The sequence below is a fragment of the Panicum virgatum genome, chromosome 9K (genome assembly GCF_016808335.1).
Source record: "Panicum virgatum strain AP13 chromosome 9K, P.virgatum_v5, whole genome shotgun sequence".
Classification (NCBI taxonomy): Eukaryota; Viridiplantae; Streptophyta; class Magnoliopsida; order Poales; family Poaceae; genus Panicum; species Panicum virgatum.
Window position 1 is genome coordinate 24,191,209 of NC_053144.1, and position 11,627 is coordinate 24,202,835.

At 49.7% G+C, this 11,627-nt stretch overlaps 1 protein-coding gene across 4 annotated transcripts; it reads right to left on the reverse strand.

The window, feature by feature from the left end:
- Nucleotides 1-1,816: 1,816 nt before the first annotated feature.
- Nucleotides 1,817-10,496, reverse strand: LOC120650893 (silicon efflux transporter LSI2-like). Of its 4 annotated transcripts, none has more exons than XM_039928191.1 (4): nt 10,110-10,496; nt 2,925-4,263; nt 2,581-2,770; nt 1,817-2,504 (listed from the first exon to the last, which is right to left on the reverse strand). In XM_039928191.1, the coding sequence occupies exons 2-4, from the start codon at nt 4,155-4,157 to the stop codon at nt 2,236-2,238; spliced, it is 1,692 nt and encodes a 563-aa protein (XP_039784125.1). In that variant the 5' UTR covers nt 4,158-4,263; nt 10,110-10,496; the 3' UTR covers nt 1,817-2,235. The 4 variants fall into 4 exon arrangements, with proteins under 4 accessions (XP_039784125.1, XP_039784126.1, XP_039784127.1 ...); XM_039928192.1 differs by lacking the exon at nt 10,110-10,496 and adding an exon at nt 4,882-5,040; XM_039928193.1 differs by lacking the exon at nt 10,110-10,496 and adding an exon at nt 4,769-5,028.
- Between the last annotated feature and the right edge of the window lie 1,131 nt (nt 10,497-11,627).

The window sequence follows — 11,627 nt, forward strand, 5'->3', positions numbered from 1 at the left end:
TCGCGAGCATCAAAAGGAGGTAAATTGAAAAACAATAAACTGAAATACATAAAATAGATTAGAAGGATTAATGAAAAATAGGAATGGATAAGAGAAGAAAAGAAAAATAAAAGATAAAAATAAAGATTTCTTAAGATCAAATACGTACTTGTTAAGATCCATTTATAAGAATAAATATGAAGTGTGAAAAAGTAAATTGCAAACTGGATAAATAATATCTATACAAAAATTAGAAGAAAACAATAGGATGAAAATAAAGGAAAGCAATAAAGAGTTTACGCATGCAGCTAGAAGAAGAAGAAGAAAGAACGGAATAAGAGAATGGAGCTGAATCAAAAAAAAAAAGAAACAGAAAGAGAAAGAGAGAAACAAAGGAAAAAGTATAATGGGCCGAACCTAACAGTCCCGCACGTGTTGCTGTTTAGGTCCAAGAAACTCTCCAGCTCTCCAGCAATAATAAAACATCTAGCCAAATATGTTGGGCTGTAAAATTTCTCAATGGGCCGGTTTGGGCTGAACTGCAGCGCGTGGGCGATAAAAGGGCCTTTTGTCGCGCGCGCGATGTATAGTTTCTCCGGCGGATCTAGGGACGGGTGAGCCAAGCCAGCCGGCGGCAACCTACCTAGCTGTTGGATCGATCTGCTAATAACTAATCAGAAATTCGTTTGATCCGATGGAAGCGCTTCTGCAATTGGGGGAGATGCTTCAACCTTCAGAAATCGCACGATTCAGAGACTCCTTGCACGGACGAACGCGCCGAGGCCGCACGTCCGCGACCCGTCAGTCAATCCCCACGCGAAAGCTGGAGAGGAGCGCATGGGCCTTTGAGGTAGATGGGCCGACAGGACAGAATGCGGCTAACGGCCTGTATCAGTTTGAGTCGTCTCCTCTTCTTCCCCTTCCTTTTGCCTCCTTTAATCGCCGAGGCTTTTTATTTCTTGAAACATGCCCAATCAAACCAGATTTGAGTGTTCGAAGTCGGACCTGTGCTTGGTAGTAAGACTGTGAGGTGTGTCCAAAATTAGCAGATTTGCTCAATTCGATGCACATGCGTGCGCCTAAATCAATGAACTCTATCATACTACACTTTAGATAGTTTATTTCATGCAATTGTGTACACAAGAAGTGTTATAAAAAGTATGTTTGCAAATTAGCTTCACATAGTAATAAGAATTTTTGAAATTTCACAAGTTTCTCTATAAAATAATAAAATAACCATGCTTGTATAATTTTATCCTTTCATTTATAGTTTTTTTTAAGAAAGCATGGGATAAAATTAGCTCGGATCGGACTTACTTTTTTGTCATTTATGGATGAAAGGTTTCGTGAAAAATAATTGTATATGTGGAAAGTATGTACTGGTGACTAGTGTCACTGAGTGTTATTAGAGCGAATGTCGCAAGAACCCCTTATTTTAAAACTGGAAAAGAGTGAATAAAGATGAAAACAGATGTGCTTGCTTGTGGAGTTGTGGGCTGCATTAGCCGCATGCAGAAAAGCGCTAATCATGCATGTGCCCACTAGTGCTTTTCCACTTCTCGTATTTTCCTATCAGAGCCACGTCACTTCTACTTCTCATTTATGGTGAAGCGTAACATAGCAACAAGCCACCATGGAGTGCCGTCGTTGATTAATCTGGTAGTCGTATGGTTATTTGCATACGTTTTAAGCTGTTAAAGTAGCCCGCCTAGCTCAGTCGGTGGAGCCTGTGGTCGTGGATTCGAGCCCCACGGTGTGCGTTTATTTTTAATCATTTCTGCTTGAGCTAGATATTAACAATTTTGCTACTAATACAATGTGCTACATATCGCAAAGCTTGGCATAAACCTTATTTTTTCATTTTCATCAGCAGAAGTTTCCAAACACACAGTACATAAGGCGCCTGACAACACCAAAACTTGAAGAGCTTAACTTACGGTACCATTCCCCCAGCCATCCTGCCTGCACTAGACCGAAAGTTTTCGCCTCAGAACAGGTGTGCCGACCACTTCGTCGTGCTCGTGCCATCATCTCCTACAACCTTTGCCCATTATTTGCCTTAGCAGATGGGCGATCCGCCGCCTTCGCGCTCCGCTTGCGCGAACGTTTACACAAGCATAACACAGTTACAACTTACAACAACACAAACCTATCAGTACAACACCTCCTTTTCTCAGTTACTACATTCCCATCTGCAATGCTGTTTCCTTCCTTTTTTCAGGTACTCAGTTCACTTCTTTACTCCAAATGTCGATTTCAGTAGCTGGCGACGATGAGCAGGCCGATCGCGGTGACGATGATGGTCGACGGCACGCCGAAGCGGAGGTGGCTCCAGAAGGTGAGGTTGTACCCGAAGAACTGCGCACGCCGCGCCTGCTCGCACACGATCAGGTTCGCGGCTGAGCCCAGCAGAGTCAGGTTGCCGGCCACCGTGCTGACCCAGGCCAGGATGAGCCAGGCCTTCTTCTCTGAAGCAGGGGAGATCGCAGCTGCTGATGCTGCCACCCTTGAGCCGAGCAGCAGAACTGAAAGAATTGTTCAGAGCTCAGCGTTTGGCGTTTGGTATTAGTAAAGACAAGCAGAGAGTGTCAAGAGTAGTACCTGTTGGAACATTTGAGGCCACATTTGAAAGAACAAGAATCACAACCGCGAGAAGCGCAGTGCCCTTGGCGCTGTCGATTCTGGAATGCGGCTCGACCAGCTCCCAGAGCGCATTGGGAATGCCGGTCCTATTGAAGCCCTCGACGGTTATGAACATCCCGCAGAAGAAGATTAGCAATGAGTATGACACCTGCAGTGCAAGTATTCAGTATCATGCTGAGAGAGAGAGAGAGAGAGAGAGAGAGAGAGAGAGAGAGAGAGAGAGAGAGAGAGAGAGAGAGAGAGAGAGAGGAAAACTGTTAGATGAAATGCTGAAAATTAAAAGTTGAGGAGGCCGTACGTACCTTCTCCAGGCAAGCCTGTGCGTCAGTGAAATCGAATGCCAGGAGTACGAGAGCAGCAGTGATGGCGGACCAGGACATGTTGAGCCCCATGAGCAGGGCGACGAGCATGCCAAGGGTCGTGAGGTACACCGCACTCTTCCACAGGAGCACCTTCCACCTCTTCTCCTTGACCTCGCCGCCGTCCTTGCCCTTGTCGCCGTCCCTGGCGTCGGCCTCGGGCGCGTCCTCGATGATGACGCTCCGCTGGTGGCTGGTGGTCCTAGTGATCTTCCTGGGGCCCACTAGGCCGTCGTCGCGCCTGTCGCCGACGGTGGACACCTCGACCATCTCCTGCGACATGCTGGAGGCGCGCATGGACCTGATGGCGACCTGGATGTCGCCCTCCGAGTTGTAGCTCCGGCTGCGCATGCTGTGCGTGTCGGCCCGGTTGAGGCTGTCGCTCCGGCGGATGGGCTCGCTGACGCAGTCGGCGTCGACGCCGTTGACGGAGGAGGCGTGCGACATCCGGGCGGGCGTGAAGCGGTGCGAGGTGACCTCGTCGTCGGCGACGACGGCCTCCGGGCCGGCAGCGGCGGCGGCGGCCCCCCTCTCCTGGTCTTTCTCCGGCACGGAGAGGTACTTCCAGAAGTAGCAGAGCAGGATGCAGGTGTTGGTGATGACGCCGACGATCATGGCCGGGAAGACCCCGAGGAGGAACTGGCCGAAGGTGATGCCGCTCTGGACGGCGATGACGAGGTTCTGCGGGTTGCCGATGGGCGTGGCGGCGGAGCCGATGTTGGAGCTGGAGGCGAGCGCCAGCAGGAAGGGCTGCGGCGGCAGGTTGTTCTGGCGCGCGAGCTTGAGGATGAACTCGGTGAGCACGACGCAGCAGGTGTCGTTGGTGAAGAGCGCGCTGGCAACGGCGGAGACGAGGCAGACGCGGAAGAGCAGGTCCTTGCTGCCCCGGCTCCGCCACGCGAGCGCGCCGCCGAGGTACCCGAACATGTCGGCGCGCTCGAGGAAGATGCTGACCACCATGGTGCCGAAGAGGAGGCCCAGGATCGGGAGGTCGATGGCGGCGTAGGCCTGCTCCGGGGTCATGACGCGGAAGAGCACCATGAGCATGGCGCCCAGGAGGGAGCCCGCGGTGCGCCCCACGGGCATGAAGGGCACCGACGGGAACACGGCCAGCACCCAGAAGATGCCGAACGCGACGCACCCCAGCACCACCTTCTCCGTGCTCGCCAGCGCCATGGCCGAAAATTAATTAAACGAGGATCGATGACGAAGCCGAGCCCTGCCTGCGCAATGCCGCTCGCGTGATCCGCGCGTGCCGGGCTTCTTCCTGGGTGTTTAGATCCTGCAAAACCGGAGCACACGGGAATGTCAGCAGCAGCTTGGTGGGCGGTGCCGGAACGCTGACCGGCGCAGGCAGGCAGAACGGCGGCGAGAACGGACTGATGGACCCCGATCGGGAACGGGACTGGCGGATATTTGACGCGATCGGGAACGGGAGGAATGAATATCCTCGGTTCGGCCACCGCGACTGGCGGCCGCGAGAGCCCAACCAATGGCAGCTAACGGTCACGTCTCTGCTAGACAGGCAGGCAGCTGGCTAGACGCGGCTGCTGCCAACAACCGGCACCTCGGCGTGCCGTGAGCCCCGTGCGGGTGCGGCGCGCGCATGCAGCAACGAGCGTTCGACTCGATCCGCCGGTCAGCGGGGGCGCATCCAAAAATAGGCGGCCACCGGCCCCGCCGTCCCCGGGCGTGTGCGCAAGTAATGCTACGGGATCCCGCGCGGCCGCCGCGCCGCTCGGTGGGGAGGGGAAGGGAACTCCGCTTGGGATTGAGCTGCCGCTCACCTCTCGCCGCCGCCGTCTGCGGGTTTACACGAGCGGGCTCTCGGCTAGCCTAGGACGGCCGGGGCGCCGCCGGGCTGCGGGCGCGGCGAGGACGCCGAGATATTATTACTTACTACGACGCGTGTGCCGTCGGCGTTGCTGGCTTGCTGCTGGCGCTGTGATCGATGGATATTATCTCCTCCAGGTCGGGGCGCGGCTCGGGGCGGGCGAGTATTTATTGCTGGCCCGGCGCTGCGGCCGCCTTGTCCGTCCCCGCGAGATAGAGACTTGGCATCATCACCTCCTCGGCTCCTCCCCAGTCTCCCGCTCCCCCAGGCTTGCGTCAACGACGGACACCGGTTGGGCTGCCTATGATGCTTCTTCCTTCGCTGTTGTGGTTGGGCCCGGCCTGGTTTGGTGTGGTGGTGTGATGAGGTCAAAACCAAAGGACACTATTTTTCTATAAACTTTTCTCCTTTTTTGCGGGGAGTGTACACCCTTTTCTGACCAAAAGTTCAGTTTCCTTCTCATCATAACCTACAAAGGATACTGGAAAGAAATTCCAAAAGTAAAAACGAAGATAGGGTGATTCAGAAAAAAAAAACCGAGGATATTCTACTGGAGATGAACTTTACTTTAGTCGGTTAACAATTTGAGCATTTTACTTTAGATATTCTACTAGAGATGAACTTTACGATTCCGAGAGTGCCAACTAAGAACATTTCATAAATCCAAACTATATATGCCTTTTGTGTCATAACCCTAGCGAGCACCATAATAACACTCTGAATTATAGTTAAATCGGAGGATTATTCATGCCACATATATGCGTGTGACCATATTTCTATCAATTCATCATGAGCCCGAGTTATTGTGATCCAACCATCACTCTTAAACTCTCAATCAACCTTCCATGATTATGGGACCATATCCAGCTACCTTTACTCTTAGGCGTGATAATTGTTACAGTAACAAGAATCCATGCATGAATGCTCTAGATTCTTTTGCTTGTGAACCCAAAAGAGGGGACTTCATTACCTAGGGGGATGTACGGTGTTTGATGAAAAGGATTTGTTTCTATTTTTTATTTATTTGAATATTTTTTTGCTTAAATCACTCTAACCTTGGTTAAAAAAATTTAGCAGTAGTACCTAGGACCTTCTACTGCAATTGAAACCATAGTCCGCAAATGAACTATGGCTACACCATAGAAAGTGTCTGAACCATGACTCATCTTTTGTTCGTAATCGGAGTATATAGTCTTTTTTCACATAACCCTACACTATGTTACTCATGGCATATGTTCCTTATTGCTAGCTATCGATTCATCATGACCAAGTTATTGTGCTCCACCTCATCACACTTCCACTAGCAGCGCATCAACCTTCCATTAACAGGACCAGCTCCAGCTATTTTATTTGTCCTGTCTTCTGTGTGTGTGTCAACTGTTAAGGAAGCATCCATGCATGGATATACCAGGTGCGCATCGCAACTATCTCGTGCTTTTGGTGGCCTCAAGTACATACACATACGGAAAAGGAGGTGGTCACGACAAGAATGCCGCAGCACTGTGTTGACTTGTGTTGAGTGGAGCGCCTATTTTCAAGTGACAAAAAGAAAGTGGGCGTTATTATTCTCACTCGGTGGCAGGAGAGGTCAGAAGCCGCACTGTTGGTTTAATTAATACTATCTTTCATAGTTGTTTTGTCAGATCTGTAAATGTAATTATATACTTTAATTGGTATGTTTTTTTAAGGAAAATAGTAGGGAAAAATGAAGAGGCAGCCTGGGGCTATCATTGTTCTTATTATAATGTCGAGATTTATATGCTTAATATCCTGCCATATTAATAATATTTTCTATAAACTCCAAGAAAAAAACTGGAAAGTTTCTCTACCGCTAGTAATCATCACATCTTAAACTATCCGATAAAATGTTGTTTGCTTAATGTGTACCTTAAAGATCTAGAAATATAATGCTCTTATGCATGGCATCAAGAAATTTGGGTTCATAGTGCGTTTCTCTGTGGAGTCAACCTTGCTGTAGTTTCAAAAAGTTTCATAGATAGAATGATTACTAATCTCTTGTTATTTTGAAACTTGTTATATTCAAAATTTTGAATAAAAAATTAACAACTATAAAGAGGTATATACAACTGAAAGCAAAAGGTGTTAGAGTAAATGAATTTATTTTAAATTAAATTATATAGTTCCTATTGTCATTGAGTTCAAATGAGAACACCGTATAGTGAAAGTTAAATTAAACTGGAAGCCTGGAATAGACAGCTCCATTTTGCAGGAATCAACACTAGAAGTTACTTGAACCAGCCGGAAAATGATTTATGCTCTTCCAAAAAAATGATATAAACCTGCTTGAAAATATGGATTTAGAGTGACATTCGATAATGTGGGCCCCAGTTACCTAGTACAGGCTGCAGCTGGACGCCTATGATTGGCTCTTGTAGTTGACAACGGAAGAAATATCCTGCAAGGGCGCCGGTGGGGGGTACGACTCACTTGTACAGGTACAGCTTGCTAAATTCCTGCCCCTCCTCATTGCAACAGGGTTACATGCTGAACAGGGCATTTGCTATGGCCACTACGGGGAGCGCTCCGTGCAATCATTCACGGCTAAAAGAAAAGTTATCGCTGCAGCTGCCAAAGTTTTCCCACAGTTTTTTTTTCAGTAAAAAAGCTTTCGATGAACCAATCATCACTTGCATTGCTAGATCCCGTCCTGCAGGCCAGAGCCGTGGTGTGCGTGTGCTGGAGCTGTTGCTCGATCAAGTGCTCCCTCCAACAACGTGGAAGAACAGAGTGTTCGTGGCCACCAGGTAGATCGCCAATACCAATAGCGTGCGCAAAAACTGCAAGGGATAAGGATCTGTAGAAGGGCACTGCGGTTGTGGTGATCTTTTTGCTTCCGACGCACTAGCGGTGAAAAAGAGCACGTTTGAGATCTACTTGGTTCGTTTTTCAAGTAGGTGATGATACCGAACCGAGTCAAGCTCGAGCTCCAACTTGTTAGAAGAAAGGAGGAAATTTTACAGATCCGTTTCGGGCAAAATGCAGATGCGCAGTGATCTGTCGCTTCACTTCGCATGTATTGACCCATTGGTTCAATACAGTATGTCCCACCTATTCTGAAGTCTGAACATGGAAATTCATAGGAAATTCGGAATATGAACGTCTACCTCAGCTTCTGAATGGAAAAAAAAAAGGTTCCACCGTACCGCGCTACAAATAAAAGGAAACGGCTTATGGGTGAGCAGAAGCTAGTATTTGTAACCGACCTCACCGATACTCAGGTTTCTTCAGAAAAAAAGAGATCAAGACAAGCTACACCAAACATGGCCGTAATAAGACGTCATGAACGGAGCATTACTACTGTTGCTCCTTTAACGAGTGTTGGACGAAAGGACGACGCTCTACCTAATTAAGCTTCCAGTCGTATCAGTACTACTAATCTGCATGTTTTCCCTCGTCTTAGAAACATCGGCCGGCACCCATCGACAGCACTAGCTAGATTGACCACCAAGAGGACTACTATGGCTGCTCCCACCCAACGGGAGACACGACGGCCAAAGCTGGCGCGTGCGGCGACTCCATGTCTCCATGCGCAGCCGGGCAGCCCGGCCTTGCCTGTCGTTGGCACGTTGCTGCCACGCCACGCCACGCCACGCGCGGCGATTCTACCATGCCTTGTCTTCCACCACCAGCACGCGCTGATCCGAGTCAAACCCTGCAGAAATCCGCGCGCCTTCGCGGCCACACACTTGTCCCCCGATCCGGATCGGCCGCCTGATATATTTTTTCCCAATTTCTTCCCCTGGCAGTCTTCGTGTCACCGTGTGAGGCCGAGATGGGAAAACTCCCGAGATCCGATCCGATCCCCCGGCCCAGAAAGTCCAGACGCGGGGCGCAAGTACACGATGATCGACGGCGATGCTGCGCATGTGGCCGGGCGGCGAGGTGGCGACCCGATTCGATCCCTTAGCTTCGTGCGACCTGCAAGCCGATCGGCCGGCCGCGCGGGCGGGCGGCGTTGTTGCCGCGAGCCAGCTGCAGCGGCAGCTAGCAAGAGGGCGTGTCTCGGCGCCGGCGAGAGCAACGCCGGCCGGTCATGCCGTGCGTCCTCGGCGCCGCAACCGGCGAGGCCGGCCGGGCCTAGCGCCTGGCTGCCCTTTTCGGCTGCGCACTCGCCATCGATGCGGAGGGTGTGACGGCCTGACGGGTGGCCGCCGCGTGCATGCCCGAACGGCTAGCGGTTCGCGCCGGCCGGGCTCGTCAACTGTCGAGCTCAACTGACCGGCCTGCCAGCAGTTGCCGTGTGGCGCTGCGGTCGTTCAATAAACTTAAATTTGCCCATTCGTGCACATAACCTATAGCACAAGCAGTCCTTCCTTTACTTGATTTTGGCGTGGAGTACTGGCTGAACTTTATTAGCTCTGACCACTAGTAGTACCTAAAAGAATGCAAGTAGGCATTGCTTATCATGAAAAATGTTTCTATTTTTTCGTGAAAATTGTGTGTTTTAACAAATGCTGCTGATACAAGTGTTATATTTGAGATCATGCCATGTTGATATATCCTAATGAAATTATATCTTTTTTTTTGAAGTAATGAAATTATATCTCTGGGTTTGACGAAGTAATTTGCCATGATTATTAGTTCCATTTTGCAACTAGTACTACATGAGAACGAGCTAGGGTTGGCTGCCCCTTCAGGCCTTCTTCGGTTAATCCCCTCCCACAGGGGGATTGAGGGGGATTGGAAAGCATTATTAAGGGGATTCTTGACTTGTCGAGCATTTAATCCCTCCCAACCCTTGTAATCCTCTTCAATCCCTTTGCAACCGAACATGGCCTCAACTGATTCAGAGCGTTGGGTGGAGAGCCATGCTTAACTACATGTGTCTCTAGCTACCAATAACAGTCACAAATATGCATGCATGCATGCATGTGAAAGATAGAAACTTGAGGCTCCTCTTTCACTCAATCATGTTCGCTCACTTCGCTACTCTCTTGCTTCTTCTACAAATTGGATTGACTAGTAGTAAATAAATCATATAATAAAAAAATAATCTTGTTCTTCCCTATAGCTACAACGTGTCAACGTTACAGAACAAGAGTGTACTCACCAGTCTGGGCTCGACAAATCTCACGGGATCATACGCACTGCACGTACGGTTGGTCGTCGACAGCCAAGTTATGGTGCAGCTGTACGACTACTACTTGACACCCGAAAATTAAACCCGCCAAGAGACTGAAGCAAGGTCGATCTAACGCGGCCGTACTTGCGAGAGCAAAAAAAGAAAAAAAACGCATGGCAGCGAAAAAAGAATCCTGCAGTGGAACACTTACATTGCTCTCTGGCTGCAGATCATCCAGAAGCTAGCTAGCCCCAGGTGTCGATGCATGAACGCCCCCAAGACTGCAACCACCCTCTCGCCTGCCTCCGTGTGGATCGGAGATCCAAGCAAGATCAGGGAAGGTCAGCTGCATCCATGTGGGCGTCGATCTGCCGGAGAAGATGACGCGCAGAGAAACAGCGCACAGAGCCTGCAGAAGAGTGTGCGGAGCTAGTATCTTGGCTAGCTAATAGTCTGTTGGACCGTGGATTCTCACATGGATTATTATTTCTGTGTGGAGAGAGCAGGCGATCAGCAGAGGAGTCTACTATAGCTCGACGTCGCCGGCCGGCCACCGCGTCGTGGATTCGCCGCTGTGGCGTGGTGGTGGTTGCGCAGCGCGCGGAGCGTCCCTATAAATAAGCGCGCGGCCGGGGGCGGGGCGGGATCGGAGGCGCCACGCGTGATGATGAGCTGTGCGGCTTTGGAGGCTCGCTCTTGATTTCCGCTTGTACTTTTCCATGCCTCTGATTAGGCGCTGCTTCTGATGACATGCCTGGTGCTGGTGCTACCGCCGCATCGCCTCGCTGTCTGACAACGAAACATTTGTAATTTGTTGGGGGCCGGGGGAAGATCGATCGATCAAGCAGATCGATCGGTCTCAGCAGGCCGGATCGAGAATCTGCGTGCGCTGCTGCATGCTTTGTTCAGTTGCGAGCTATAGCTCTTTAACTACGCTTGCCAATGACAGGCAAATTAACCACTTGTCTTACCCCTGAGGCTCGCTCGAGGCATAAATTACCACTTGTCTTTCCAACTGCCATCGAAGGGATCGGTTTACCACGGATAAATTACAGGTTCCTTTCATGCATGTCTTACTAATAAATGAATTTGGTGAACAGTCAGGCATGCATGCACAGCGAGGACGAGTGTGATCTTAGCTTGACTCGAACGGGTAAAGAGTGTACTACGTACGTACGTACTGCTGGCAAGGACGTGGATGAGATGGATCGATGACCAAACACTTACCAACACTAGTGGTGCCACCTGATGTTGGCTTAGTCAAAGTACCCCCCCCCCCTCCCTCCCCAAATCTATCAAAAGTTATTAAAGAGATTGAGGTGCTGCATGCTGCCATCTATCGTTGTTGTTGAAACAGCCCGTGAGGTTCCTATTGTTTCATGCAGGGGCGAAGCTAGAGCTTGAACCGAGGGGTGCACCATCCATGGTTCTGCTACTACCCCTCTTATTTACAATGTAGAAATTTAACTATTAGCATTGAGTTTCATTTTGGCGTGGGTGCATAGTCACCCACTGGATCCTATATAGCTCCGCCCCTGGTTTCATGCATGCAAAGCAAATAAAATATGACGTGATCTGAAAAACTTGCTGTTAGCATTTGTTATACTATATATGGTGCAATCCTAAGTAAGAAATAAACAAAAACTTGCTGTTACCATTTGGTCAACACAACTGGCGTGATAGGTACATAGTTCAACATATGGCCACATTTTTGGTAACGACCTTACCT

Excerpts from the sequence above, each read along its gene's own strand:
- LOC120650893 (XM_039928191.1), bottom strand. The coding sequence starts at position 4,157 with ATGGCGCTGGCGAGCACGGAGAAGGTGGTGCTGGGGTGCGTCGCGTTC. Across the intron at positions 2,771-2,924 it reads CACAGGCTTGCCTGGAGAAG|GTGTCATACTCATTGCTAAT; the intron begins GTACGTACGGCC and ends CTTGCACTGCAG. Across the intron at positions 2,505-2,580 it reads GGCCTCAAATGTTCCAACAG|TTCTGCTGCTCGGCTCAAGG; the intron begins GTACTACTCTTG and ends CAATTCTTTCAG.